We start from the raw sequence: 27,782 nt of genomic DNA on the forward strand, positions 1-27,782 counted from the left end.
CCACACCAATCACACCATACAACTTGTGATCTGAACCCAGTTAACAGTATGATAAAACGTAGGAGCCTCTGAAAGATGGCTCACAACAATAAACAACCCGATGTTATTGTAACAATAACTATATACAAGTATTGCAGACAATCCGCACTTGGGATGGGCGCCCAGCATCCACTACAGACTACGAGAAATAGAATTATCGGTAAGTAAATTCTTATTTTCTCTGACGTCCTAAGTGGATGCTGGGACTCCGTAAGGACCATGGGGATTATACCAAAGCTCCCAAACGGGCGGGAGAGTGCGGATGACTCTGCAGCACCGAATGAGAGAACTCCAGGTCCTCCTCAGCCAGGGTATCAAATTTGTAGAATTTAGCAAACGTGTTTGCCCCTGACCAAGTAGCTGCTCGGCAAAGTTGTAAAGCTGAGACCCCTCGGGCAGCCGCCCAAGATGAGCCCACTTTCCTTGTGGAATGGGCTTTAACAGATTTTGGCTGTGGCAGGCCTGCCACAGAGTGTGCAAGCTGAATTGTACTACAAATCCAACGAGCAATCGTCTGCTTAGAAGCAGGAGCACCCAGCTTGTTGGGTGCATACAGGATAAACAGCGAGTCAGATTTTCTGACTCCAGCCGTCCTGGAAACATATTTTCCGGCCTTGACAACGTCTAGCAACTTGGAGTCCTCCAAGTCCCTAGTAGCCGCAGGCACCACAATAGGTTGGTTCAGGTGGACGCTGAAACCACCTTAGGGAGAAACTGAGGACGAGTCCTCAATTCCGCCCTGTCCGAATGGAAAATCAGATAAGGGCTTTTACAGGATAAAGCCGCCAATTCTGACACGCGCCTGGCCCAGGCCAGAGCCAACAGCATGACCACTTTTCCTGTGAGATATTTTAACTCCATAGATTTAAGTGGGTCAAACCAATGTGACTTTTGGGACCCAAAAACTACATTGAGATCCCAAGGTGCCACTGAAGGCACCAAAGGAGACTGTATATGCAGTACCCCTTTTACAAACGTCTGAACTTCAGGGACTGAAGCTAGTTCTTTTTGGAAGAAAATTGACAGAGCCGAAATTTGAACCTTAATGGACCCCAATTTCAGGCCCATAGACACTCCTGTTTTCAGGAAATGTAGGAATCGTCGAATTTCCTCCGTCGGGCCTTACTGGCCTCGCACCACGCAACATATTTTCGCCAAATGCGGTGATAATGTTTTGCGGTTACATCCTTCCTGGCTTTGATCAGGATAGGGATGACTTCATCCGGAATGCCTTTTTCCTTCAGGATCCGGCGTTCAACCGCCATGCCGTCAAACGCAGCCGCGGTAAGTCTTGGAACAGACAGGGTCCTTGCTGGAGCAGGTCCCTTCTTAGAGGTAGAGGCTACGGATCCTCCGTGAGCATCTCTTGAAGTTCCGGTTACCAAGTCCTTATTGGCCAATCCGGAGCCACGAATATAGTGCTTACTCCTCTCCATCTTATCAATCTCAGTACCTTGGGTATGAGAGGCAGAGGAGGGAACCCATACACTGATTGATACACCCACGGTGTTACCAGAGCCTTTACAGCTATTGACTGAGGGTCCCTTGACCTGGCGCAATACCTGTCGAGTTTTTCCCAACGGTTTATAATCATGTGGAGGACTTCTGGGTGAAGTTCCCACTCTCCCGGGTGGAGGTCGTGCTGAGGAAATCTGCTTCCCAGTTGTCCACTCCCGGAATGAATACTGCTGACAGTGCTATCACATGGTTTTCCGCCCAGCGAAGAATCCTTGCAGCTTCTGCCATTGCCCTCCTGCTTCTTGTGGCACCCTGTCTGTTTACGTGGGCGACTGCCGTAATGTTGTCCGACTGGATCAACACCGGCTGACCTTGAAGCAGATGTCTTGCTAAGCTTAGAGCATTGTAAATGGCCCTTAGCTTCAGATATTTATGTGAAGTGAAGTGATGTCTCCAGGCTTGACCATAAGCCCTGGATATTCCTTCCCTGTGTGACTGCTCCCCAGCCTCGCAGGCTGGCATCCGTGGTCACCAGGACCCAGTCCTGAATGCCGAATCTGCGGCCCTCTAGAAGAGGAGCACTCTGCAACCACCACAGGAGGGATACCCCTGTCCTTGGTGACAGGGTTATCCGCTGATGCATCTGAAGATGCGACCCGGACCATTTTTCCAGTAGGTCCCACTGGAAAGTTCTTGCGTGGAATCTGCCAAATGGGATTGCTTCGTAGGAAGCCACCATTTTTACACAGAACCCTTGTGCATTGATGCACTGAGACTTGGCTCGGTTTTAGGAGGTTCCTGACTAGCTCGGATAACTCCCTGGCTTTCTCCTCCGGGAGAAACACCTTCTTTCTGGACTGTGTCCAGGATCATCCCTAGGTACAGAAGACAAGTCGTCGGAACCAGCTGCGATTTTGGAATATTGAGAATCCAATCGTGCTGCCGCAACACTACCTGAGATAGTGCTACACTGACCTCCAACTGTTCCCTGGATCTTACCCTTATCAGGGAATCGTCCAAGTAAAGAATAACTAAAATTCCCTTCCTTCGAAGGAATATCATTTCGGTCCTTACTTTAGTAAAGACCCGGGGTGCCGTGGACCATCCCTACGGCAGCGTCTGAACTGATAGTGACAGTTCTGTACCATAACCTGAGGTACCCTTGGTGAGAAGGGTAAATTTTTTGACATGAAGGTAAGCATCCTTGATGTCCCGAGACATCATGTAGTCCCCTTCTTCCAGGTTCGCAATCACTGCTCTGAGTGACTCAATCTTGAATTTGAACCTCTGTATTCAAAGATTTCAGATTTAGAATCGGTCTCACCGAGCCGTCTGGCTTCGGTACCACAATAGTGTGGAATAATACCCCGTTCCCTTTTGCAGGAAGGGTACCTTGATTATCACCTGCTGGGAATACAGCTTGTGAATGGCTTCCAAAACTGCCTCCCTGTCAGAGGAAGACGTCGGTAAAACCGACTTTTGGAAACGGCGAGGGGGAGACGTCTCGAATTCCAATTTGTACCCCTGAAATATTACCTGAAGGATCCAGGGGTCTACTTGCGAGTGAGCCCACTGCGCACTGAAATTCATTGAGAACGGGCCCCCACCGTGCCTGAGCTTGTAAAGCCCTAGCATCATACTGAGGGCTTGGCAGAGGCGGGAAAGGGTTTCTGTTCCTGGGAACTGGCTCATCTCTGTAGCCTTTTTCCTCTCCCTCTGTCACGAGCAGAAAAGAGGAACCTTTTGTCCGCTTGCCAACAAAGGACTGCGCCTGATAATACTGCGTCTTATTTTGAGAGGCGACCTGGGGTACAAACGTGGATATCCCAGCTGTTGCCGTGGCCACCAGGTCTGAAAGACCGACCCCAAATGTCCCCTTTTTTAAGGCAATACTTCCAAATGCCGTTTGGAATCCGCCTCACCTGACCACTTTACTGGTAGAATTGGACAACGCACTTATACTTGATGCCAGTCGGCAATATTCCGCTGTGCATCTCGCATATATTTTAAATGCTCTATAGGCAATAATATACTGTCCTTATCTAGGATATCAATATTTCCAGTCAGGGAATCCGACCACGCCAACCCAGCACTGCACATCCAGGCTGAGGCGATTGCTGGTCACAGTATAACACCAGTATGTGTGTAAATACATTTTAGGATACCCTCCTGCTTTCTATCAGCAGGATCCTTAAGGGCGGCCATCTGAGGAGAGGGTAGAGCCCTTGTTCTTACAAGCGTGTGAGCGCCTTATCCCCCCTAGGGGGTGTTTCCCAACGCACCCTAACCTCTGGCGGGAAAAGGTATACTGCCAATAACTTTTTAGAAATTATCAATTGTTATCGGGGGGAAACCCACGCATCATCACACACCTCATTTTATTTCTCAGATTCAGGAAAACTACAGGAAGTTTTTCCTCACCAAACATAATACCCCTTTTTGGTGGTACTCATATTATCAGAAATGTGTAAACATTTTCCCTTGCCTCAATCATGTAACGTGTGGCCCTATTGGAAATCACGGTTGTCTCTTCACCGTCGACACAGGAGTCAGTATCCGTGTCGGCTTCTGTATCTGCCATCTGAGGTAACGGGCGCTTTAGAGCCCCTGACGGCCTATGAGACGTTTGGACAGGCACAAGCTGAGTAGCCGGCTGTCTCATGTCAACCACTGTCTTTTATACAGAGCTGACACTGTCACGTAATTTTCAACAGTACATCCACTCAGGTGTCGACCCCCTAGGGGGTGACATCACTATTACAGACAATCTGCTCCGTCTCCACATCATTTTTCTCCTCATACATGTCGACACAAACGTACCGACACACAGCACACACACAGGGAATGCTCTGAGAGAGGACAGGACCCCACTAGCCCTTTGGGGAGACAGAGGGAGAGTTTGCCAGCACACACCAAAGCGCTATAAACTGTATAGGGACAACCTTATAATAAGTGTCTATCCCTTATAGCTGCTTATATATATTTTTAGCCAAATAAGTGCCCCCCCTCTCTGTTGTACCCTGTTTCTGTAGTGCAGTGCAGGGGAGAGTCTGGGAGCCTTCCTACCAGCGGAGCTGTGTGGGAAAATGGCGCCGTGTGCTGAGGAGATAGGCCCCGCCTCCTTCTCGGCGGGCTCTTCTCCCACTTTTATCTGGAAAACTGGCAGGGGTTAAATACATCCATATAGCCCAGGGGCTATATGTGATGTATTTTTTGCCATAGGAGGCATTTACATTGCTGCCCAGGGCGCCCCCCCCCAGCGCCCTGCACCCTCAGTGACCGCAGTGTGAAGTGTGCTGGGAGCAATGGCGCACAGCTGCAGTGCTGTGCGCTACCTTAATGAAGACAGGAACGTCTTCTGCCGCCGATTTCTGGACCTCTTCACTCTTCAGCATCTGTAAGGGGGCCGGCGGCGCGGCTCCGGGACCCATCCAGGCTGTACCTGTGATCGTCCCTCTGGAGCTAATGTCCAGTAGCCAAGAAGCCCAATCCACTCTGCACGCAGGTGAGTTCGCTTCTTCTCCCCTTAGTCCCTCGATGCAGTTAGCCTGTTGCCAGCAGGTCTCACTGAAAATAAAAAACCTATTTAAGCTTTTACTTCTAAGCAGCTCAGGAGAGCCACCTAGCCTGCACCCTTCTCGTTCGGGCACAAAAATCTAACTGAGGCTTGGAGGAGGGTCATAGGGGGAGGAGCCAGTGCACACCACCTGATCCTAAAGCTTTACTTTTGTGCCCCGTCTCCTGCGGAGCCGCTATTCCCCATGGTCCTTACGGAGTCCCAGCATCCACTTAGGACGTCAGAGAAAACTTGGTTAGAGATGTCACTAAGATTTCTGAGATATGGAAACCTTCGGAAGAGGCTTGCAGCTCCGCAGACAGGTGTGACATAACAGTAGCGAGCTGTGACGCTCAAACTGGTGTATCCTGCACCTATGGTGATCTATTGAGCCTTGTTGCTCCTAATTACATAGAAGGGAACTAGTGCCCTATGTGTGAATTTTTTCTGCACACCTTGTGCCAATGAAGGTCTTATGTGAAGCCTTATAGCCCTTTTGCAGCCATGGTAAAACACACTGATACACAAACAACACAGTAGCGTAGTGGACAGTGGGGGTCATTCCAACCCGATCACACGCTGCGCTTCTTCGCAGCCGTGCGATCGGGTTGGAACTGCGCATGCGCGGCGGCCGCATTGCGCAGGCGCGTCATTGCCCGGCCACGGCCGTCACCAGGCAACGACGCTACTGCTGAAGAAAGCAGTCAAAGTGGCGACCGCAAGAAGATTGACAGGAGGAAGGCGGATCCGGGCAGCAACTCACCGTTTTCTGGGAGTGGTGAGTCCAACGCAGACGTGTCGAGGCGTTTGGAGGGCGGATGTCTGACGTCAATTCCGGGACATGCATCGCTGGATCGATCGTACAAGGTAAGTAACTCTTACCTTGGTCTTCTTTTAAAGGAAACTTTTTTGGCATAGCAGGGCTGCACAAGCGTTCGCAGCCTTGCTATGCTAAAATACACTCCCCCATAGGCGGCGTCTAGTTGATCGCACGGGCAGCAAAAAGTTGCTACGTGCGATCAACTCGGAATGACCCTCAGTGTGAGAGGAGAGACTGACAGTTAAGACAGGCAGGAGAGAAGGGTAGAGGAGGGGGATAACCACACGAGCCCCAATCAGCGCTGTTAGCAATGCAAAAACGTTAGGCACAGTATGTGCAGTAACTAAAAGTGAAAGTGAAACTCCGTCTCATGCAGTATTACTAAAGTGAAACGTGCTCAATTTCTCTCCTGACAAGACAAAACCTCTACAACATTGATAACTCACAATCTTGTTTAAGGTCTCTCAGTCTCAGCACTGCCTTCGAAGGTCAGCGCAGTCCTCAGCAGCAGCTCTTAATCGGAGTTGCAGGGACAACTGGAGAGTACGTCATCTGCCTTTAGTATTAGCCTCCGGTTTCTGTTATACTGTGATAGTGTCGGGGCAGCTGATAGCAAGGAGCTGAACTCTGGGAGTCCCCCTCCCCGATATGGTGCTCTTTTATGCGGGCCGCTGCTGGGACTCCTAAATCACCGCCATTTGGTTTGTGCCTGGCATCCCGCTAACCGACAGCCAAGCGTTATACTCACAGAGCTGCCATTTGCTGGCCGGTGGCGGTTGTGGCTAGGGGGACACAGACGCACGCCACATGCAGCGGTGTCCTGTGCTACCCCAGAGAATGTGGTCTCTGACCCGGGGACCCCAGCATGAACCGCGAGCAGTTGCGATGGGAAAGGGGGCTGATGCGGGTCGCAGCCGGGTAGCACCCGTGTCAGGCTCCCGGCTGCGACACGCATTTTCTAGTCTAAAAGCGGTATAAGTTGAGCTGCAAGTGCAATTTAAAAAAACATTAAATTGCAAATTTTTTTGGGGGGGGAAAACGTTGGGGTTTTCTTTACACCCATGGTAGCGTTTATTATACCAAATTTCATCACAATCTGAAACGGTCAGTCTGAAACCTGTGTTGATTTGGTATGCAATAACCCCATACTGACTCTTGTTGTTCCAGAACAAAAGCACACTGATACTTGGGGTTCCAAAACAATGACACCCTGACACTTGGGATTCCGGCATAATGGCACCCGGACACTTGGGATTCCAGAATAATGGTTTAGATATTTGAGGTTCCAGAGCAAAGGGACACTAACACTTGCGGTCACAACTATAAAAAAGGTCGAGCACAGCTATAGAGGGGTTGGGTTTGGGTGACCGGAGTTGAACTCCAATGTCCTGTTCCATAAACTACACCCCTCATTAGACATACACAACTAAACAGAGTACAGTTAAGGAGAGGCTAGGAACCATTTTACTCAAGCTGGCCCACCAGACTGTTATAGAGAGCACAGTTCTCTTTATAGGAGTTCTTTATGTTTAAACCAGCCCTACACAGCCGCTTCCCAATAACCCACCATACATCAGATGTCTTCTTCTCCATCCTCACCTTGTACTGCAGCTCTCACAGCTTGGTCAATCCAAAGTTCCACAACAAATCTCTATTATAGAGCTATGGGAGGTCTAAAAGACACTTGTTTTCTCTACAGCAGCCACAGTTCTCATGTTTTCAAGTAGGGAACGGTCAAGCAGTGGACAAAGGTGGTCATTCCGAGTTGTTCGCTCGTTGCCGTTTTTCGCAACGCAGCGATTAGGTGGAAAATGTGCATGCGCATGGTACGCAGCACGCATGCGCTAAGTACTTTCACACAAAACTTTGTAGATTTACACAAGCTCGAGCAACGTTTTTTCATCGCTCGAGTGATCGTAGTGTGATTGACAGGAAGTGGGTGTTTCTGGACGGAAACTGCCCGTTTTCAGGGAGTGTGCTAAAAAACGCAGGCGTGACAGGTAAAAACGCAGGAGTGGCTGGAGAAACGGGGGAGTGGCTGGCCGAACGCAGGGCGTGTTTGTGACGTCAAAGCAGGAACTAAACGGACTGAGGTGATCGCAATCTAGGAGTGTCAGGTCCGGGTGTTTTTGTGAATCCGTTAACCCGGGACCAACCACAGGTGTAGGTGCTGGGCTATGAAGAAAGCAGGGAGGACGAAGAAAGTTCCGCTTCATATATTTATTCAAAATAACAATTCAGTAAAGAGTTAACTGACAAGTTGTTAATCATCATATTATACTGAAGTATAGCAGGAATAATATGCAAGAGAAAACTCAAAAATAAATAAAAGAAATGTTCATGGAAACATATGCAAAACAAGCTGATGAATAAATGTTGGATTGTCCAAATATAAACAAGCTTTGATGCTGAACTGCAGAATGTGATTAACTGGATAATGCAGACATGAAGAGATAACTAAGGATTTGCAATGGAGTTTTGAGAGTTAACTGAGAGACTGAAGAATTATCCTTGTTATGACAACATAGCAAATATAAACAAGCTTTGATGTTGAACTGCAGAATGTTATTAACTGGATAATGCAGACATGAAGAGATAACTGTAAGGATTTGCAATGGAGTTTTGAGAGTTAACTGAGAGACTGAAGAATTATCCTTGTTATGACAACATAGCAAATATAAACAAGCTTTGATGCTGAACTGCAGAATGTTATTAACTGGATAATGCAGACATGGAGAATTAACTGTAAGAATTGGCAATGGAGCTTTGAGAGTTAACTGAGAGACTGATGAATTATCCTTGTAATGACAACATAGCAAATAAAAGTACTGAATTGGGTTACTTGCGGGTTCCGGAGATCACTGTGAAACTGTAGTAGAAGACAAGGTGATGAATGGGTTAAATGCAGAGTTTAACAAACGAACAGCTGAGAGAAACAGAATCCTCCAGACTTTGAATGATAGGCAGACTGACAAGGTAACCTCATGCAGGACACTGGGAATCCAACTATTTCCAATAGGAGTGCAATTAACTGACAGCACAGCAGAGAGCCGGTGGATCTTTCAGCAGTGAAGGCTGCAGACGGACCTCTGGGAACGGAGGCGATATCTGGACCACGGGAATCACACAGGAATGCACGTAGAGAGCTCAGAGCTAGAGCACAGCTTTGATACAACAAAGCACTGGCCCAGAGTAACATAATCCCAGCCTACTTAAAGGCAGCACAAGCACGGGATTGGTTTACACCTGCCCACAGGTGTTTTCACAAGTGCTCTGTATTAGCTATTTGGTCTCCAACATGGCCACCTCCTATACAGCAGACACACCGCAGTGCCTTAGGCCATTTGGTCCCCGCACTCACAGTTCCCAGACTCTGCATTACCTGTGCCATTGATCACGCCGTGTCCCCACACGGGCGCACAGCACCGCGAGCAACCGCACTGGCAACGGATGAACCCCAGAACCCGCAGAGGTAAGAGACCGGTTCGTGACAAGGAGTAGGTCTGGAGCTACTCAGAAACTGCAGCAAATTATTTAGTAGCAGTTCTGCTAATCTTTCGTTCGCTATTCTGCTAAGCTAAGATACACTCCCAGAGGGCGGCGGCCTAGCGTGTGCAATGCTGCTAAAAGCAGCTAGCGAGCGAACAACTCGGAATGAGGGCCAAATTCTACATTGGCCATTTTAAATATCCGTTTGTAAACACAGTATGGAATCTGTTGAATAACTAGCTGCATAAATACAAATGGAAGAAACTAATGTACTGTAGCAAGCCTTTACATGAGACTTGTCAACTTTTTATTGGCAAGTGTGGAGAAAAAGCAGAAAAATCCCCAACAAGTTATGTACTGTAGTTAATTTGTCAACTTTTTTCATTAGTGGAAGGCTATCTGCATTTATCACACAGTCCAGATATCAACTGCCCTCTAGCAGAACTACATAACTGAGGCCCAGATTTATCAAGCATTGGAGGGCGGCAAAGTGGACAGAGGGGCTAATCCAGACCTGATTGACAGGCAGAGGTGTTCGCTGGGCGGGAGGGGGCGGGCTGGCGGCCGTTTTCGGGGCGCGGTCCGGGAAACGCAGGCGTGCCCGGATCGTGCGAGGGGTGGGCCACGGTGGCTATGTGACGTCACACGCAGCCTCTGCAACCCAGGACGTGGCGAAAAGTCGCCTACCAGCGCAGCAATGCTGCGCAGGTAGGGACTTACTCATGGGGTGTGCTAGCATCGCCGCCGTGCGTTGCTATCGCCACCATGCGGCGGGGGGAGGGCCAGACATGTGGGGCGGACTAGCCCTGTGCTGGGCGTCTCCCCGCATGTCAGGGTGGCTGTTCGTAGCGCACGGCTACGATCAGGTCTGCATTAGGCCCAGAGATAAGGTGCCAGCCAATCAGCTCCTAACTGCCATGTTATAGTCTGTGTTTGAAAAATGACAGTTAGGAGCTGATTGGCTGGTACTTTATCACTTTATCACCGTGCAATTTATCATTCTCCAAGGTTTGATAAATCTGGGCCATAATGTGGTATTACCTCTGGGCAAATTCTATTCAGTTACCACAGTTATTCTCAGCTACGCTGTGTGACATAATGTACTGAGGTAAAGTTATTCCACAACGGCTGTAGGCACCACCAAACATGAGTCCCCTATTCCACTATCCCCAAATAGATGTATAATCAGGCTTCTCTACAACTGTCACCACCTGACTTTAGTAGTTTTGAGATCCTGGACTAATCGGGCGTAATATAAAAGGTACAAAAGATCGACAGGTGCAAAAGATAAACATGACAATGGTTGACACACAAATGGTCAACATGTGTTTTTTTTTTTTTTTTTTGGGGGGGGGGGGTTCATGTTTTTCCATAATTTGCTATCCACGTGGACTATGATTGGGAATAGTAACCTGTAGATATACATAGAAATATAGAATTTGACGGCAGATAAGAACCATTTGGCCCATCTAGTCTGCCCATGTACACGCACACACACTTGCACGCTATGGTTCATTTTTTGTTGGAAGCCAGTTAACCTACAAGTATATATTTGGATTGTGGGAAGAAGCCAGAGTACCTGGAGAAAACACACGCAAGCAAGGGGAGAATATGCAAACTCCACACAGTTAGAGCCATGGTGGGAATCGAACTCATGTGCTGTGAGGCAGTAATGCTAACCATTACACTATCTGTAATGCCCTCACCATCTGCACTACGTCTCTACTGATGGTGGTCACAGAACATGAAATATACAAGATTATACCCAAAGAACATGTGTCGACCATTTTTGTGTTGACTATTGTCACGTTGACCTTTTGCACCCGTCTACCTTTTGAATCTGTCAAATTAAGCACTGTTGTCCTTTCATCTGTCGACCCTTCGTATCTGTCGACAGAATGCATGTCGACCATATGGTGTAAATCTATTGACTGTCTACCTAGACAGTGTAGATCTATTATCCACATACTGACTAATCTACAAAATTATAAATAGAGCATATTGCATCTGATTCAGAGTTGGACACAAATGCTCTCGTAGCTGTGATCCTGTTAAGCAACGGGATTTGTAGTGACACGCCCACCGGCAGCGCCTCAGATCCGCCGCTTGTGTATAAAGATGCAACAATCGGACGCTCATCGGACAATTACTGACCTTCCAAGTTACCCTATGGTCACACAGCATGGCTGTCAGAAGATGCTGGTGATGGTGTAAGGGTTAGCACATTATTGCCTTACAGCAATAGGTCATGGGTTCGATTCCCACCATGGCGTGGAGTTTGTATATTTCCCCATACTTGTGTGGCTTTCCTCCCGCAATCCAAAAATATACTGGTAGATTAATTGTCTCCCAACAAAATTAACCCTAGCGTGAATGTGTGTGTGTATGTGTACATGAGGTAGGGAATATAGATTGTAAGCTCCACTGGGGCAGGGAATGGCCAAATGTTCTCTATAAAGCGCTGCGGAATATGTGTGCGCTATATAAAAATGGTAATAAATATCTTAACTGCGTACGGGATCGCAGAGGCAGGCTGTGACTCCTGCATTTTAGTTGCCCTCCACAAACGTTCCCTATCACTTTGCGAATAAATCCTCGCTCGGAAGGCACGTGGCGGCACATGCGCAGCGCGACTTAGAAGCATGCATAATGTCAAACAATCTCTCCACTGGTGTACATCAACATCGCGTCCATCTCATTGTCCCTTTAACTACAGCACATAACCAGTATCCTTATCCTTCCAGCTTCTGCTGAGCAGAGATGTAATTGCACGATAACTCAACAGGCGCCTTTTAAATCTGTTTTATGCTGAGATTCTGCTCTGTGCTATCATTAATTACTTTCAAATCCAATATATAGGTACAAATGAAGTGTACATCGAGCTGTCCTCATTTCAACCCTCGCTCACACGTGCAACTCTGTTCGGAGGTTGAGTGTGAAATATGCAACAATACAGCACCTACAGTAGGAACATCCTGTGTGCCAGATGCGCATTAACGTGGCTGAGATATAAACCACTAGAACTGGAGCATGAAATTCGGGCATTAATTCACCTTTAACAAGCAGCAATCATTAGAACTCCAACTTACAGTCTCGGTCTCCGCAGTTACACAGCTCAAACCCCACTTACTCTTATTGACGGGAGATATCGGCTATTTCTTTCATTCCAATCAAAGAAAAACACATGGTAGAATTTTATAGAGCCAAATAATAATAATAATAATAATAATAATAATGATTACAGCTTATGTGCGGCGTGGAGCTAATGCAGTAGAAAGATAGGTAGGAATTACTAGCTATACAGTCAACAGTTAGGGCCGGTTCAACACCTTGTAGCACCCAGTGCGAAAGTTTCCACTGGCGACACCCCCCCCCCCTCCCCCCCCCTTCTCCCCCGCAGCGAAACAGTTAGTGCGCACCGGAGGCACGCGACACAAAATAGGGGCGTGGCTTGATAGGGGAGAGGTGTGGCCACAGTTATGCACCCAGACTTGCCCCAAGTAGTTGTGCCCCCCAGTTGATTTGCCCCCAGTAGCTGTGCCCCCTGTAGCTATGCCCCCCGTAGTTGTGCCCCGTCGCTGTGCCCCCTGTTGCTTTGCCCCCAGTAGTTGTGCTCTCTATTGCTGTGCCCCCTGTTGCTTTGCCCCCAGTAGTTTTACCCCCTGTTGCTTTGCCCCCAGTAGTTGTGTCCCCTGTTGCTGTGCCCCCAGTAGTTGTGCCCTCTGCTGCTGTGCCCCCAGTAATTGTGCCCCCTGTCGCTGTCAAACACACACAAAAATAAAAAAAAACAATACTTACCACTGCCCCGCTCCTGCTTCCCGACCGCTGCTGCTGCTGCTGCTCGTCTGGCCTCCCACGGCTCCTCTCTATGGGAGAGCCGTCATGACGTCGCTCCCATAGCAGGGCCACACAGACACTAGAGGTCAATAATGACCTTTAGTGTCTGTCACTGGAACCGGCTGCAGTGGACGCCCACACAGCCCACGGCATCTGCTGCAGCCGGAGAGCGGGGTGCGGGTAGGCGGCGGTGCCTGCGAGGTGAATGCGGCCGCACCAAGAACAGCTCCTGTAATACAGTATCTTGCTGTTAGAGAAGAGATGCATGCGGGGGGGAGGGGGGGGGGGACTCTGTATAAATTATTTGGGCACCACCTCTTTCATACAGTTCTCTAATCCTTTGCCTCTGAGGGCAGTAAGGCAGGGTGGCAGCAGGGGTGCTGAGAGGGGAGTGTGGTGAGTAAAGCTTACCATTGGTCCAGCCAGGCCTTTATGGGGGCCCCTGGCAGGGGCCATCAGAGAGATGAAGCAACGACCCCGTTTCTACATGCATATTCTTAACAATGCAGACTACACTGAGCAGATATGATCACGCCCCCATGACTGGCCACACCCTCTCTCTAGCACCGAGGCCCATCTGATGTCTCCACAGCCCTCGGTGGAAGTAGGACAGGGCTTTGACTGTTTTTCTAATTAACCTTGACCATTGTCGGAAGTAACAAGATATAAATACAGTGTTGAAATGACATACTTTGGTCCTGGTCACTATTACTCTCATTTGAGCATCAGAATTTTGATAAATACACTAAGGGGTAAATTTACGAAAGCTTCAAAAAATGAAAAGAGGTGAAGTTGCCCATAGCAACCAATCAGATTCTGCCTATCATTTCTAATGGTTTCAGGACTGCGCATGTAACGGGGCTGCAATGCGCATGTGCTGTGATGATCCTTCTACCACACCGCAGTTTTGGGGGGGTGCCACAAATAGTGGCTGATCCTCGGACACAGTTTCACTGGCCTTGTCAGAGTAGTTTTGCTGGACCTCCTGAGAGACAGATCAACAAGAAAAATAATCTGCGCGCTTTGCCACTGAAGATCAGGGTATAGACGGGCAGCTCTCCAGGGCTTTCACCAATTCCCCTTTAAGGCGAAAACCTCAAAACAATGTAACAGAAAAAATAAGAATTTACTTACCGATAATTCTGTTTCTCGTAGTCCGTAGTGGATGCTGGGAACTCCGTAAGGACCATGGGGAATAGCGGCTCCGCAGGAGACTGGGCACAAAAGTAAAAGCTTTAGGACTACCTGGTGTGCACTGGCTCCTCCCCCTATGACCCTCCTCCAAGCCTCAGTTAGGATACTGTGCCCGGACGAGCGTACACAATAAGGTAGGATATTGAATCCTGGGTAAGACTCATACCAGCCACACCAATCACACCGTACAACCTGTGATCTGAACCCAGTTAACAGCATGATAACAGAGGAGCCTCTGAAAAGATGGCTCACAACAATAATAACCCGATTTAGTTAACAATAACTATGTACAAGTATTGCAGACAATCCGCACTTGGGATGGGCGCCCAGCATCCACTACGGACTACGAGAAATAGAATTATCGGTAAGTAAATTCTTATTTTCTCTGACGTCCTAGTGGATGCTGGGAACTCCGTAAGGACCATGGGGATTATACCAAAGCTCCCAAACGGGCGGGAGAGTGCGGATGACTCTGCAGCACCGAATGAGAGAACTCCAGGTCCTCCTCAGCCAGGGTATCAAATTTGTAGAATTTAGCAAACGTGTTTGCCCCTGACCAAGTAGCTGCTCGGCAAAGTTGTAAAGCCGAGACCCCTCGGGCAGCCGCCCAAGATGAGCCCACTTTCCTTGTGGAATGGGCTTTTACAGATTTTGGCTGTGGCAGGCCTGCCACAGAATGTGCAAGCTGAACTGTACTACAAATCCAACGAGCAATAGTCTGCTTAGAAGCAGGAGCACCCAGCTTGTTGGGTGCATACAGGATAAACAGCGAGTCAGATTTTCTGACTCCAGCCGTCCTGGAAACATATATTTTCAGGGCCCTGACTACGTCCAGCAACTTGGAGTCCTCCAAGTCCCTAGTAGCCGCAGGCACCACAATAGGCTGGTTCAAGTGAAATGCTGAAACCACCTTAGGGAGAAATTGAGGACGAGTCCTCAATTCTGCCCTGTCCTCATGAAAAATTAGATAAGGGCTTTTATAGGATAAAGCCGCCAATTCTGAGACACGCCTGGCTGAAGCCAGGGCTAACAGCATTACCACTTTCCATGTGAGATATTTTAAATCCACTGTGGCAAGTGGTTCGAACCAATGTGATTTTAGGAATCCCAAAACCACATTGAGATCCCAGGGTGCCACTGGAGGCACAAAGGGAGGCTGTATATGCAGTACCCCCTTTACAAAAGTCTGGACTTCAGGAACTGAAGCCAATTCTTTCTGGAAGAAAATCGACAAGGCCGAAATTTGAACCTTAATGGATCCTAATTTTAGGCCCATGGACAGTCCTGTTTGCAGGAAATGCAGGAAACGACCTAGTTGAAATTCCTCTGTCGGGGCCTTCCTGGCCTCGCACCACGCAACATATTTCCTCCAAATACGGTGATAATGTTGTGCAGTTACATCCTTCCTGGCTTTGATCAGGGTAGGGATGACTTCATCTGGAATGCCTTTCTCCTTCAGGATCCGGCGTTCAACCGCCATGCCGTCAAACGCAGCCGCGGTAAGTCTTGGAACAGACAGGGTCCTTGCTGAAGCAGGTCCCTTCTTAGAGGTAGAGGCCACGGATCCTCCGTGAGCATCTCCTGAAGTTCCGGGTACCAAGTCCTTCTTGGCCAATCCGAAGCCACGAGTATAGTTCTTACTCCTCTCCGTCTTATAATCCTCAGTACCTTGGGTATGAGAGGCAGAGGAGGGAACACATACACTGACTGGTACACCCACGGTGTTACCAGAGCGTCCACCGCTATTGCCTGAGGGTCCCTTGACCTGGCGCAATACCTGTCTAGTTTTTTGTTGAGGCGGGACGCCATCATGTCCACCTTTGGTTTTTCCCAACGGTTTACAATCAATTGGAAGACTTCTGGATGAAGTCCCCACTCTCCCGGGTGGAGATCGTGTCTGCTGAGAAAATCTGCTTCCCAGTTGTCCACTCCGGGAATGAACACTGCTGACAGTGCTATCACATGATTTTCCGCCCAGCGAAGAATCCTTGCAGCTTCTGCCATCGCTCTCCTGCTTCTTGTGCCGCCCTGTCTGTTTACGTGGGCGACTGCCGTGATGTTGTCCGACTGGATCAACACCGGCTGACCCTGAAGCAGAGGCCTTGCTTGACTAAGGGCATTGTAAATGGCCCTTAGTTCCAGGATATTTATGTGAAATGACGTTTTCATGCTTGACCACAAGCCCTGGAAATTTCTTCCCTGTGTGACTGCTCCCCAGCCTCTCAGGCTGGCATCCGTGGTCACCAGGACCCAGTCCTGAATGCCGAATCTGCGGCCCTCTAGAAGATGAGCACTCTGCAACCACCACAGGAGAGACACCCTTGTCCTTGGAGACAGGGTTATCCGCTGATGCATCTGAAGATGCGATCCGGACCATTTGTCCAGCAGATCCCACTGAAAGGTTCTTGCGTGGAATCTGCCGAATGGAATCGCTTCGTAAGAAGCCACCATTTTTCCCAGGACCCTTGTGCATTGATGCACTGACACTTGACCTGGTTTTAGGAGGTTCCTGACTAGCTCGGATAACTCCCTGGCTTTCTCCTCCGGGAGAAACACCTTTTTCTGGACTGTGTCCAGAATCATCCCTAGGAACAGCAGACGTGTCGTCGGAATCAGCTGCGATTTTGGAATATTTAGAATCCACCCGTGCTGTCGTAACACTACTTGAGATAGTGCTACTCCGACCTCTAACTGTTCCCTGGACCTTGCCCTTATCAGGAGATCGTCCAAGTAAGGGATAATTAAGACGCCTTTTCTTCGAAGAAGAATCATCATTTCGGCCATTACCTTGGTAAAGACCCGGGGTGCCGTGGACAATCCAAACGGCAGCGTCTGAAACTGATAATGACAGTTCTGTACCACAAACCTGAGGTACCCTTGGTGAGAAGGGCAAATTGGGACATGGAGGTAAGCATCCTTGATGTCCAGAGACACCATATAGTCCCCTTCTTCCAGGTTCGCTATCACTGCTCTGAGTGACTCCATCTTGAATTTGAACCTTTGTATGTAAGTGTTCAAGGATTTCAGATTTAAAATAGGTCTCACCGAGCCGTCTGGCTTCAGCACCACAAACAGCGTGGAATAATACCCCTTTCCCTGTTGCAGGAGGGGTACCTTGATTATCACCTGCTGGGAATACAGCTTGTGAATGGCTTCCAATACCGCCTCCCTGTCGGAGGGAGACGTTGGTAAAGCAGACTTCAGGAACCGGCGAGGGGGAGACGTCTCGAATTCCAATTTGTACCCCTGAGATACTACCTGCAGGATCCAGGGGTCCACTTGCGAGTGAGCCCACTGCGCTCTGAAATTCTTGAGACGGCCCCCCACCGTGCCTTAGTCCGCTTGTAAGGCCCCAGCGTCATGCTGAGGACTTGGCAGAAGCGGGGGAGGGCTTCTGTTCCTGGGAAGAGGCTGCCTGATGCAGTCTTTTTCCCCTTCCTCTGCCCCGGGGCAGAAATGAGGAGCCTTTTGCCCGCTTGCCCTTATGGGGACGAAAGGACTGAGCCTGAAAAGACGGTGTCTTTTTCTGCTGAGAGGTGACTTGGGGTAAAAAGGTGGATTTCCCAGCCGTTGCCGTGGCCACCAGGTCCGATAGACCAACCCCAAATAACTCCTCCCCTTTATACGGCAATACTTCCATATGCCGTTTGGAATCCGCATCACCTGACCACTGTCGCGTCCATAACCCTCTTCTGGCAGAAATGGACAGCGCACTTACTCTTGATGCCAGAGTGCAAATATCCCTCTGTGCATCTCGCATATATAGAAATGCATCCTTTAAATGCTCTATAGTCAATAATATACTGTCCCTATCCAGGGTATCAATATTTTCAGTCAGGGAATCCGACCAAGCCACCCCAGCACTGCACATCCAGGCTGAGGCGATTGCTGGTCGCAGTATAACACCAGTATGTGTGTATATACTTTTTAGGATATTTTCCAGCTTCCTATCAGCTGGTTCCTTGAGGGCGGCCGTATCAGGAGACGGTAACGCCACTTGTTTTGATAAGCGTGTGAGCGCTTTATCTACCCTAGGGGGTGTTTCCCAACGCGCCCTAACCTCTGGCGGGAAAGGGTATAATGCCAATAATTTTTTAGAAATTATCAGTTTTTTACCGGGGGAAACCCACGCTTCATCACACACCTCATTTAATTCATCTGATTCAGGAAAAACTACGGGTAGTTTTTTCACACCCCACATAATACCCTTTTTTGTGGTACTTGTAGTATCAGAAATGTTCAAAACCTCCTTCATTGCCGTGATCATGTAACGTGTGGCCCTACTGGAAGTCACGTTTGTTTCCTCACCGTCGACACTGGAGTCAGTGTCCGTGTCTGGGTCTGTGTCGACCATCTGAGGTAACGGGCGCTTTAGAGCCCCTGACGGTGTTTGAGACGCCTGGACAGGCACTAGCTGATTTGCCGGCTGTCTCATGTCGTCAACAGTCTTTTGTAAAGTGCTGACGCTATCACGTAATTCCTTCCATAAGACCATCCAGTCAGGTGTCGACTCCCTAGGGGGTGACATCACTATTACAGGCAATTGCTCCGCCTCCACACCATTTTCCTCCTCATACATGTCGACACAAACGTACCGACACACAGCACACACACAGGGAATGCTCTGATAGAGGACAGGACCCCACTAGCCCTTTGGGGAGACAGAGGGAGAGTTTGCCAGCACACACCAGAGCGCTATATATAATGTATAGGGACAACCTTATATAAGTGTTTCTCCCTTATATAGCTGCTGTATAGATTCTTATGCCAATTTAGTGCCCCCCTCTCTTGTTTTACCCTGTTTCTGTAGTGCAGGACTGCAGGGGAGAGTCAGGGAGACGTCCTTCCAGCGGAGCTGTGAGGGAAAATGGCGCTTGTGTGCTGAGGAGATAGGCTCCGCCCCCTTCTCGGCGGCCTTTCTCCCGCTTTTTTAAGGAAAACTGGCAGGGGTTAAATGCATCCATATAGCCCAGGAGCTATATGTGATGCATTTTTCGCCATCCAAGGTGTTTTTATTGCGTCTCAGGGCGCCCCCCCCCAGCGCCCTGCACCCTCAGTGACCGGAGTGTGAAGTGTGCTGAGAGCAATGGCGCACAGCTGCGGTGCTGTGCGCTACCTTGTTGAAGACAGGACGTCTTCTGCCGCCGATTTTCCGGACCTCTTCTGTCTTCTGGCTCTGTAAGGGGGCCGGCGGCGCGGCTCTGGGACCCATCCATGGCTGGGCCTGTGATCGGTCCCTCTGGAGCTAATGTCCAGTAGCCTAAGAAGCCCAATCCACTCTGCACGCAGGTGAGTTCGCTTCTTCTCCCCTTAGTCCCTCGATGCAGTGAGCCTGTTGCCATCAGGACTCACTGAAAATAAAAAACCTAACTTAAACTTTTTCACTAAGCAGCTCAGGAGAGCCACCTAGTGTGCACCCTTCTCGTTCGGGCACAAAAATCTAACTGAGGCTTGGAGGAGGGTCATAGGGGGAGGAGCCAGTGCACACCAGGTAGTCCTAAAGCTTTTACTTTTGTGACCAGTCTCCTGCGGAGCCGCTATTCCCCATGGTCCTTACGGAGTTCCCAGCATCCACTAGGACGTCAGAGAAATGTGTGGTAAGCAACTTTTCTAACCCAGAACAGTATCCTACTCAGTTTTAAAGCTTAAACACATTTGTTGCATGCATACAATAAGTATATAAATATAAAAAATATGATAGGTAAAAAAAAAATATACAATCCAGTGTCACAGTGAATATCCTCTGCTGAAGGTGAGAGCCCCTACAGGCAGGATATCCGGAATGCCCTGTTTGAGCAATGATATCCAGTAAACTGGCTGATGGAGCAGGTGCGGGGAGTGTGATGCGCCGCTCAATGGTAAACGTACCTGCTCGGTAGTCCTGTCCTCAGACAATGGAGTAGCAGGGAATTATGCATGAATTCACGCCCACGCTCGTTTCTGTAGAGCACCGTAAGGACTAGTGGAGCGGGTTCGGCTGCCATCTTGTTACTGTGTTTGGACGGCACAGTGGACGCGGATGTGTTCCACTTACGTAGCTCCAGAGACCTTACTAGTATCCTGCAAACACTGCTAGATTGCTGCACCACTACCTTTATGCATGACCAGTTGGCCCTCTGTATGTTCCGCTTAAGCTCCACTCCACCCAGATCCACTGAGTGTATAACAGTGCGTACGGCTGTACAAACACCACTACTACACTTCAATAAACCAAACACCTTGCTAAGTACTTGGGCTGTCTGCTGTATCTGTATTCCGCTGGTGTCTACTATTATAACCTGCAATCTGCTACAAATAGTACACACATATCACCATGAGCAACTTATTTCTTATCATTCTCTGTCTCCTACATATCCATTGCCTCTTCTTCAACAAATCAGGACACCGGCATTCACAGTAGCACAGGTGTGACTTCCCAGTTGCCTCAAATATCCTTCACAGGTAGCACTGTCCTCACAGTCACTGCCTCACTCAGCTCCTGAAATACTCTGTGCTGCTAAGGACATTACAATAATCTGATTGCCAATATTTGGCAGTTTCAAATCTGATAACAATTAGTCTCCTGACTCCAATCAAATGCAACTGAACAAAAGCTATATACTACAATATACTACGCGGATCCAATAATGCTATAGTTATAGTGTGTAGATGTATGTGGTTTATGAATTGCCTTTTATCTGTGGAATTTGGGTCATGCCAATGACACATCTGTCACACACAGCGCACATTGATGTTTATACTGCATGCATTGTAGGCTAAAAGTTTCATTAGTGTAACTGTCATTTAGAACTGTCTAATAACGTAACAAAATCACTGTCTGCTGCAATTTATCCCTCTGCAGTAAACACTGATCATTTCTTATTCTGGCCATGCTCTTCTCACTGGATGGAATGCTAACTACCGCTGCATATACAGCACAAAGGCAAAATAAAGCAGTTAAGATCACTGTTGGGTAAAAGCCAGAGTGGACTCATAGTATGTCAGTGTGTCCTCTAAGACTCCACATTTGGCAGGTATAAAACACATCTACCGTGTTCACTTTCCAGTCCAAGGACATCACTGCAAGTAGATGACATTGAGCACTGTCTCAATGAGCAGATGTTCGATGTGCTCTGATAGTCACCACAACATGGCCGACCTTAAGGCCAGTGATGCCATTGCAGTGATATAACAGTTCTGGTTATAGAACTTTATGAGGCAAGTCATGTCATCACACAACCCACTGTGACACAATGTGCTGCATCATCTTCTGCTCAATGTATCAGAAATGCGAACCACACTGTCAAGTTCTGTTATGACCAACATACTGTATCTCATTCATGGACATTATGAAAGGCTTTCACAAGCCTGGGAGATCACCTACTATTATGGGAGTCTACCATGATATTCGGGAACTATGAGAACGTGGTTTAGATGTACAGCAGCAAGGGAGTTATGAGGCAGTGCGTACCCCAGGAACCGTGAGAACGAGGCTCAGATGTAGTAAGGGAGATCTGAGGCAGTGCGTACCACAGGAACCATGAGAACGAGACTCCGATGTAGGTAGGGAGATCTGAGAAAGTGCGGCTCTTTAGTAACGCGCTGATAAGTATTCGGCAGGTCACATACAGGTTGAATAAGGTTAAGAGGTAATGGGCCAGGTCCTATTGCCTAGTGCTCCGCATAGGCCATATTTTGCCCATCCTAGAAGCATGTTAGTTGTAAAAGTCGCAAGACCTTCCTCGAAGATGAAAGTAAAGTCCAAAATAAATTACTAAAATTGTGTAATCAATGTTACAAAAATAAAACTGGACGAAAATCACATGCTGATGAAACGTGATTGGTGGAGCTTTCAGATAGTAGCGCCTAGAGAGGGGGGGGGGGGGAGGGTACAAATTACCCGGGCCCAGGTCTGATGGAGGGGCCCAGTGGGGGCCCCCGGACTTCCTCCCCCTTAACTGGCAGCAGCAGCTGCAGCTTTTCTCCTCAGCCCAGCACACGCTGCTGTGCTGGGCTGGAGTGTGGCCATAGTGGCAGTTAAAATGGCCTATGCGGAGCACTAGGCAATAGGACCTGGCCCATTACCTCTTAACCTTATTCAACCTGTATGTGACCTGCCGAATACTTATCAGCGCGTTACTAAAGAGCCGCAATTTCTCAGATCTCCCTAACTACATCGGAGTCTCGTTCTCATGGTTCCTGTGGTACGCAATGCTTCTAGGATGGGCAAAATATACTATTTTTTTGGTATTTTTCTAAGGATGCCTGGCCACACCTCCTGTGATTAGGCCACGCCCCCTGAAAAGTACCTGGGCCCAGCCAGGCTCTCGGCTGTCCTGCTTATAGAGGACACTGAGGACACTGATGTGATGAGGTCAATCCTAGCCAGACGAGCCTTGGAATGCTGCCCGATATTTGAACTGGTCTGACTGATCTTACACTTTGTGGAGACGCCGGTGCACTAATGTTTACAGGGCTTTCTTCTTGTTCTAATATAAAGTGACGCTACTGCTTTCTGATGGTTCAATGTACTGTGATAAATGCACTGATACAGTTATAAATAGGAGATATGTTAATCCCAGGTTTCTGATTTATATGATTTAAACCTCCAGGAAAATGTAAAGTCCCTGTAAAACAAACTTGGTTAGAGTTTGAGCTTTAGAAAAAAGCCGTTTAAGGGTTCCTGGGGGTATGGATGGAGAGAGAGTGCAGGCTCCCTCCATTAGGCCCATCTCGGGTCTTCAGCGTGAGAGTAGGCTAACTAGTACCTGCATCTGTTTTACTGCCGCCAGGTTCCCCTCCTATATATAGACAGTGACTAGCTCACTGGTAAACACACTATTTTAAAAGAACAGAGATCTATAACATGGCATTATCTTTGCTGCACCAACATTAAGAAGTAGAACAGTAAAATGTAATTTTCAGTTTTGGAATGAATTTAAAAATGCTCCTTTTGAACCGAGTTTGTACAAACATGACAAGTAGTCATTTGCTTTGTATGTGCAGTGAAATGTCCTGGAAAATGTGAACATATCTGTAATTACATGCGTCCTAATTATAGTTTTGCTCCAGTAGTTATGGCACAAAATTGTTTGTCAAATATCAAATGATATCGGGAAACATAAATGGAAATGGAGAGAATCATAGACTGTGAGTATGGGCCTTAGCAGGGGGTACTGAGAAACAAGGCCAACTGCTTAATATTCACATTTACATTGAGTAGATATTGTTTGACTTTGCTTTCCCACCAGAAGCAGATAGTGTAAAGTCAGGCAAAGAGATAGCTTGCTGAAATGACATATAATGACAGGTATTAGGCTCTATAGATAAAATGCCTGCGTTTGTATATTAAGAATATATATCAGAGGTTCTCAAACGCAGTCTTCAAGGCTCTCCAACGGTCCAGGTTTTAGGTATAGCTCAGCACAGATGATTGAATTAATTTGACTGAGGTGCTAATTAAGTCACCTGTGGCCAAGCATGGATAAACTTAAAACCTGAACTGTTCAGGTGACTTGAGGACCGCGTCTGAGAACATCTGATATATATTTTTGTTTTCTAACATACATTTATTTACAAAGCTCCATGTACGGGCAAAACTCATTAGAGACAGGAACCCCGCTCACCTTCTGACTCATTATCTTACACTCCACTGAGGCTTTCAGACGGCGGTAGCCGCAACCACACAGTGCACACTCTCCGGCAGTGGAGAGAGTGCCCACCTAGACGGACATCACAGTAATCTCCCACAGAGGACAACAGGTGACGTGCCCTTGCCCACCAAACGTTTGGTACAAGAGTGACCTATTTGTGACAGCTGCACTGATTCAGCCAGAGAGTTGAGTTATCATGTACATAACATGAAGCAAATGGAGACAGGTACAGCTCTCCCTGATTGGACTCTGATATAGGTACTAACACAGTGACTTTCATCATATGCATTTGATTCCTCTGGATATTTAAATTCATCTTTATAACAAATTATTGATTAATATATGATCCACCTCCTTGCCAATTTTTATAAAGGTATTTTTCTATATGCAGGATATGAGTTCTTAACAAGATATATTTAAGTTACTGTTTTAATATTGTGGTGCAACTGGTTGCCATTCTATAATAAATTGAATACATCATTTATTTTATTGTGTCGGGACTCTATTACTTACCAGCCTCCTCTATTAGTTCAGGTTTTCTAGAGATTATATGGAAAATAATCACAACTACCGCTTGACTGTGAGGTAATCACAACCACCAACAGAGACTATAGGGTAATCACAACCACCAATAGACTGTGTGGTAAACACAACCACTAACTGACTGGGAGATAACTACAACCACTAACTGACTGTGAGGTAATAACAACCACCAACTGACTGGGAAGTAATCACAACCACCACCTGACTGTGAGGTAATCGCAACCAACAACTGACTGAAAGGTAACCACAACCACCAACAGACTATAAGGTGATCGCAACCACCAAGTGACTGTGAGGTAATCACAACCACTTACTGACTGGAAGGTAACCACAGCCACCAACAGACTATAAGGTGATCACAACCACCAACTGACTTGAGGTAATCACAACCACCAACTGACTGGAAGGTAACCACAACCACCAACAGACTATAAGGTGATCGCAACCACCAAGTGACTGTGAGGTAATCACAACCACTTACTGACTGGAAGGTAACCACAGCCACCAACAGACTATAAGGTGATCACAACCACCAACTGCCTGTGAGTTAATCAGAACCACCACTAACTGACTGGGAGGTAACCAAAACCACCATCTGACTGGGAAGTAATAACAACCACCACCTGACTGGAAGGTAACCACAACCACCAACTGACTATGAAGAAATCACAACCACCAACTGACTGTAAGGTAATCACAACCACCAACTGACTGTGAGTTAATCACAATCACCAGCTGATTGGAAGGTAATCAGAACCACCAACTGACTGTGAGGTAATCACAACCACCAACTAACTGTGAGGTAACCACAACCACCAGCTGACTGTGAGGTAACCATAACCACCAGCTGATTGGAAGGTAATCACAACCACCATGTGACTGTGAGATAATCACAACCACTGATGTAAGGTAACCACAACCACAAACTGACTATGAGGAAATCACAACCACCAAGTGACTGAGGTAATCACAACCACCAAGTGACTGGAAGGTAGCCACAACCACCAACAGACTATAAGGTGATCACAACCACCAACTAACTGTAAGGTAATCACAACCATTAACTGACTGTAAAGTAACCACAACCACCAACAGACTATAAGGTGATCACAACCACCAACTGACTGTGAGGTAATCACAACCACCAACTGACTGAGGTAATCACAACCACCAACTGACTGGAAGGTAGCCACAACCACCAACAGACTATAAGGTGATCACAACCACCAACTGCCTTTGTGGTAATCACAACCATTAACTGACTGAAAGGTAATCACAAACACCAACAGACTATAAGGTAATCACAACCACCAAGTGACTGTGAGGTAATCACAACCACCAACTGACTGAGAGGTAATCACAACCATTAACTGACTGGGAGGTACACAACCACCAACTGACTGTAAGATAATCGCAAACCACCAACTGACTGGGAGGTAACCACAGCCACCAACAGACTATAAGGTGACCAAAACCACCAAGTGACTGTGAGGTAATCACAACCATCAACTGACTGGGAGGTAATAATAACAACCACCAACTGGCTGGGAGGTAATCACAATCACCGACGGAGAAAGTGTATTTAGAAGGTAAATGTAACCACAAAAAACAGTGATACTTTTTTTTCACACAGTGTACACAGGTGTTTTCTCTCTGCGCTGCCTTTTCGGGGATCCACACTGGAGTACAATGAGGGAGAAGTCTGACCCATATAAAACTTATCACAGTGCCAACTTGTATAGTAATAATACATACCCTCCAACTGTACCTTTTTAGCTGTTAAGTACCTTTTTTTAATGGTCTGTACCGATTTTTAGATCTACAAACTTCCATTGAAAGTATGGGAAAAGGGGCGTGACCACGCCCCACCCTTTACCCGTGGCCACGAGCCCTTTCCTAATTTGTACCGATTTTTATGTATAAAATGTTGGAGGGTCTGGTAATATTGTTTAGGACACACAGTCTAGTTAGCTGCATATTAATCAATTAGGGTCTGCTTATTATTGTAGCCTTAATGCTACTACAATCCTGGATCAAAGATGCTCTCATTAAAATGCAGGGACACCAAACTTTCTAACAAAAATGCAGCAACTTGAGCGAATGAGGACGCGACATCAGCTTAATTAGTCAGATGAAGCTGCTGTCTGACAGGTTCCGTTGTGGGAAATCCTTTTCATTTTTAAATGTCCCCTTACAGGATTATCTTTACGCTGTTTCATGATATTTTATTCAGGGTTTTTTTTTTAATAAATGCAATTTCAGTAATCCTTCTCCAGCTGTAAATGCTGGGGCATGATTTCTGAAACTATTTTTATGCACTATGGCACCATACCGCTGTGCTTAATGCATTATGTAAGAATCATTACTTCAGCTTACTTACCCAGTGCAGTGGCCCAATGCAGACCTTGGCAGCAAGCAGCGGAACGGTCGGGTCTGTAGGACGCAGTTTAGAGCACTCTTTCAGTACTGAAACAGCATAGGCGAACTGAGGAGGTAAAGGAGGAAGAGTTAGACATCAAGATCTGAGGGAGACCTAAAGGGCCCTACGCACTGGCAGATCTCACTGCACGATACGAACATTCTCGTTCATTAATGAACGAGAACTCGTTCATATCGTGCAGTGTGTAGGCACCAACAATTAATGATGCACGGTCCCGCGCTCGTTAATCGTTGGTGCCCCGTCGCTTATGCATGCAGGCCAATATGGACAAGATTGTCCAAATTACCATGCATTGCTATGGAGCTGGGTGATGGGGGGAGTGAAGAAACTTCACTTCCCCCGTTACCTCCCCACCTCCGCTGGGTTGCCCATCTGCTGTATTGGCGGTCGGGCAGTCTGTAAGGCCCTTTAGTGTCAAGGCTTAGCAAAAGACTGTAAGATGCTGGAATTGCTCCCCTGCCTATTCCTAGAGTGGAAGAACCGCTAAAGCTGAGAATACAAGCATAGGTGGTCATTACGAGTTGATCGCTCGCTAGCAGTTTTTAGCAGCCGTGCAAACGCTATGCCGCCGCCCTCTGGGTGTGTATCTTAGCTTAGCAGAAGTGCGAACGAAAGGATCGCAGAGCGGCTACAAAATAATTTGGTGCAGTTTCAGAGTAGCTCAAAACCTACTCAGCGCTTGCGATCACTTTGACCATTCAGTTCCTGATTTGACGCCACAAACACGCCCTGCATTCACCCAGCCATGCCTGCTTTTTTCCTGGCACGCCTGTG

General features: G+C 47.6%; 1 protein-coding gene across 10 annotated transcripts in view; it reads right to left on the reverse strand.

The window, feature by feature from the left end:
• The window catches only part of TTC7A (tetratricopeptide repeat domain 7A), a 914,714-nt gene that overhangs the window by 450,971 nt on the left and 435,961 nt on the right, over nucleotides 1-27,782 (reverse strand). For all 10 annotated transcript variants that reach the window (XM_063918709.1, XM_063918713.1, XM_063918708.1 and 7 more), the window contains one exon: nucleotides 26,949-27,053. In XM_063918709.1, the coding sequence (XP_063774779.1) occupies nucleotides 26,949-27,053 (105 nt within the window). The remainder of the gene's footprint in view (nucleotides 1-26,948; nucleotides 27,054-27,782) is intronic.

This window comes from Pseudophryne corroboree, chromosome 4 (genome assembly GCF_028390025.1).
Source record: "Pseudophryne corroboree isolate aPseCor3 chromosome 4, aPseCor3.hap2, whole genome shotgun sequence".
Classification (NCBI taxonomy): Eukaryota; Metazoa; Chordata; class Amphibia; order Anura; family Myobatrachidae; genus Pseudophryne; species Pseudophryne corroboree.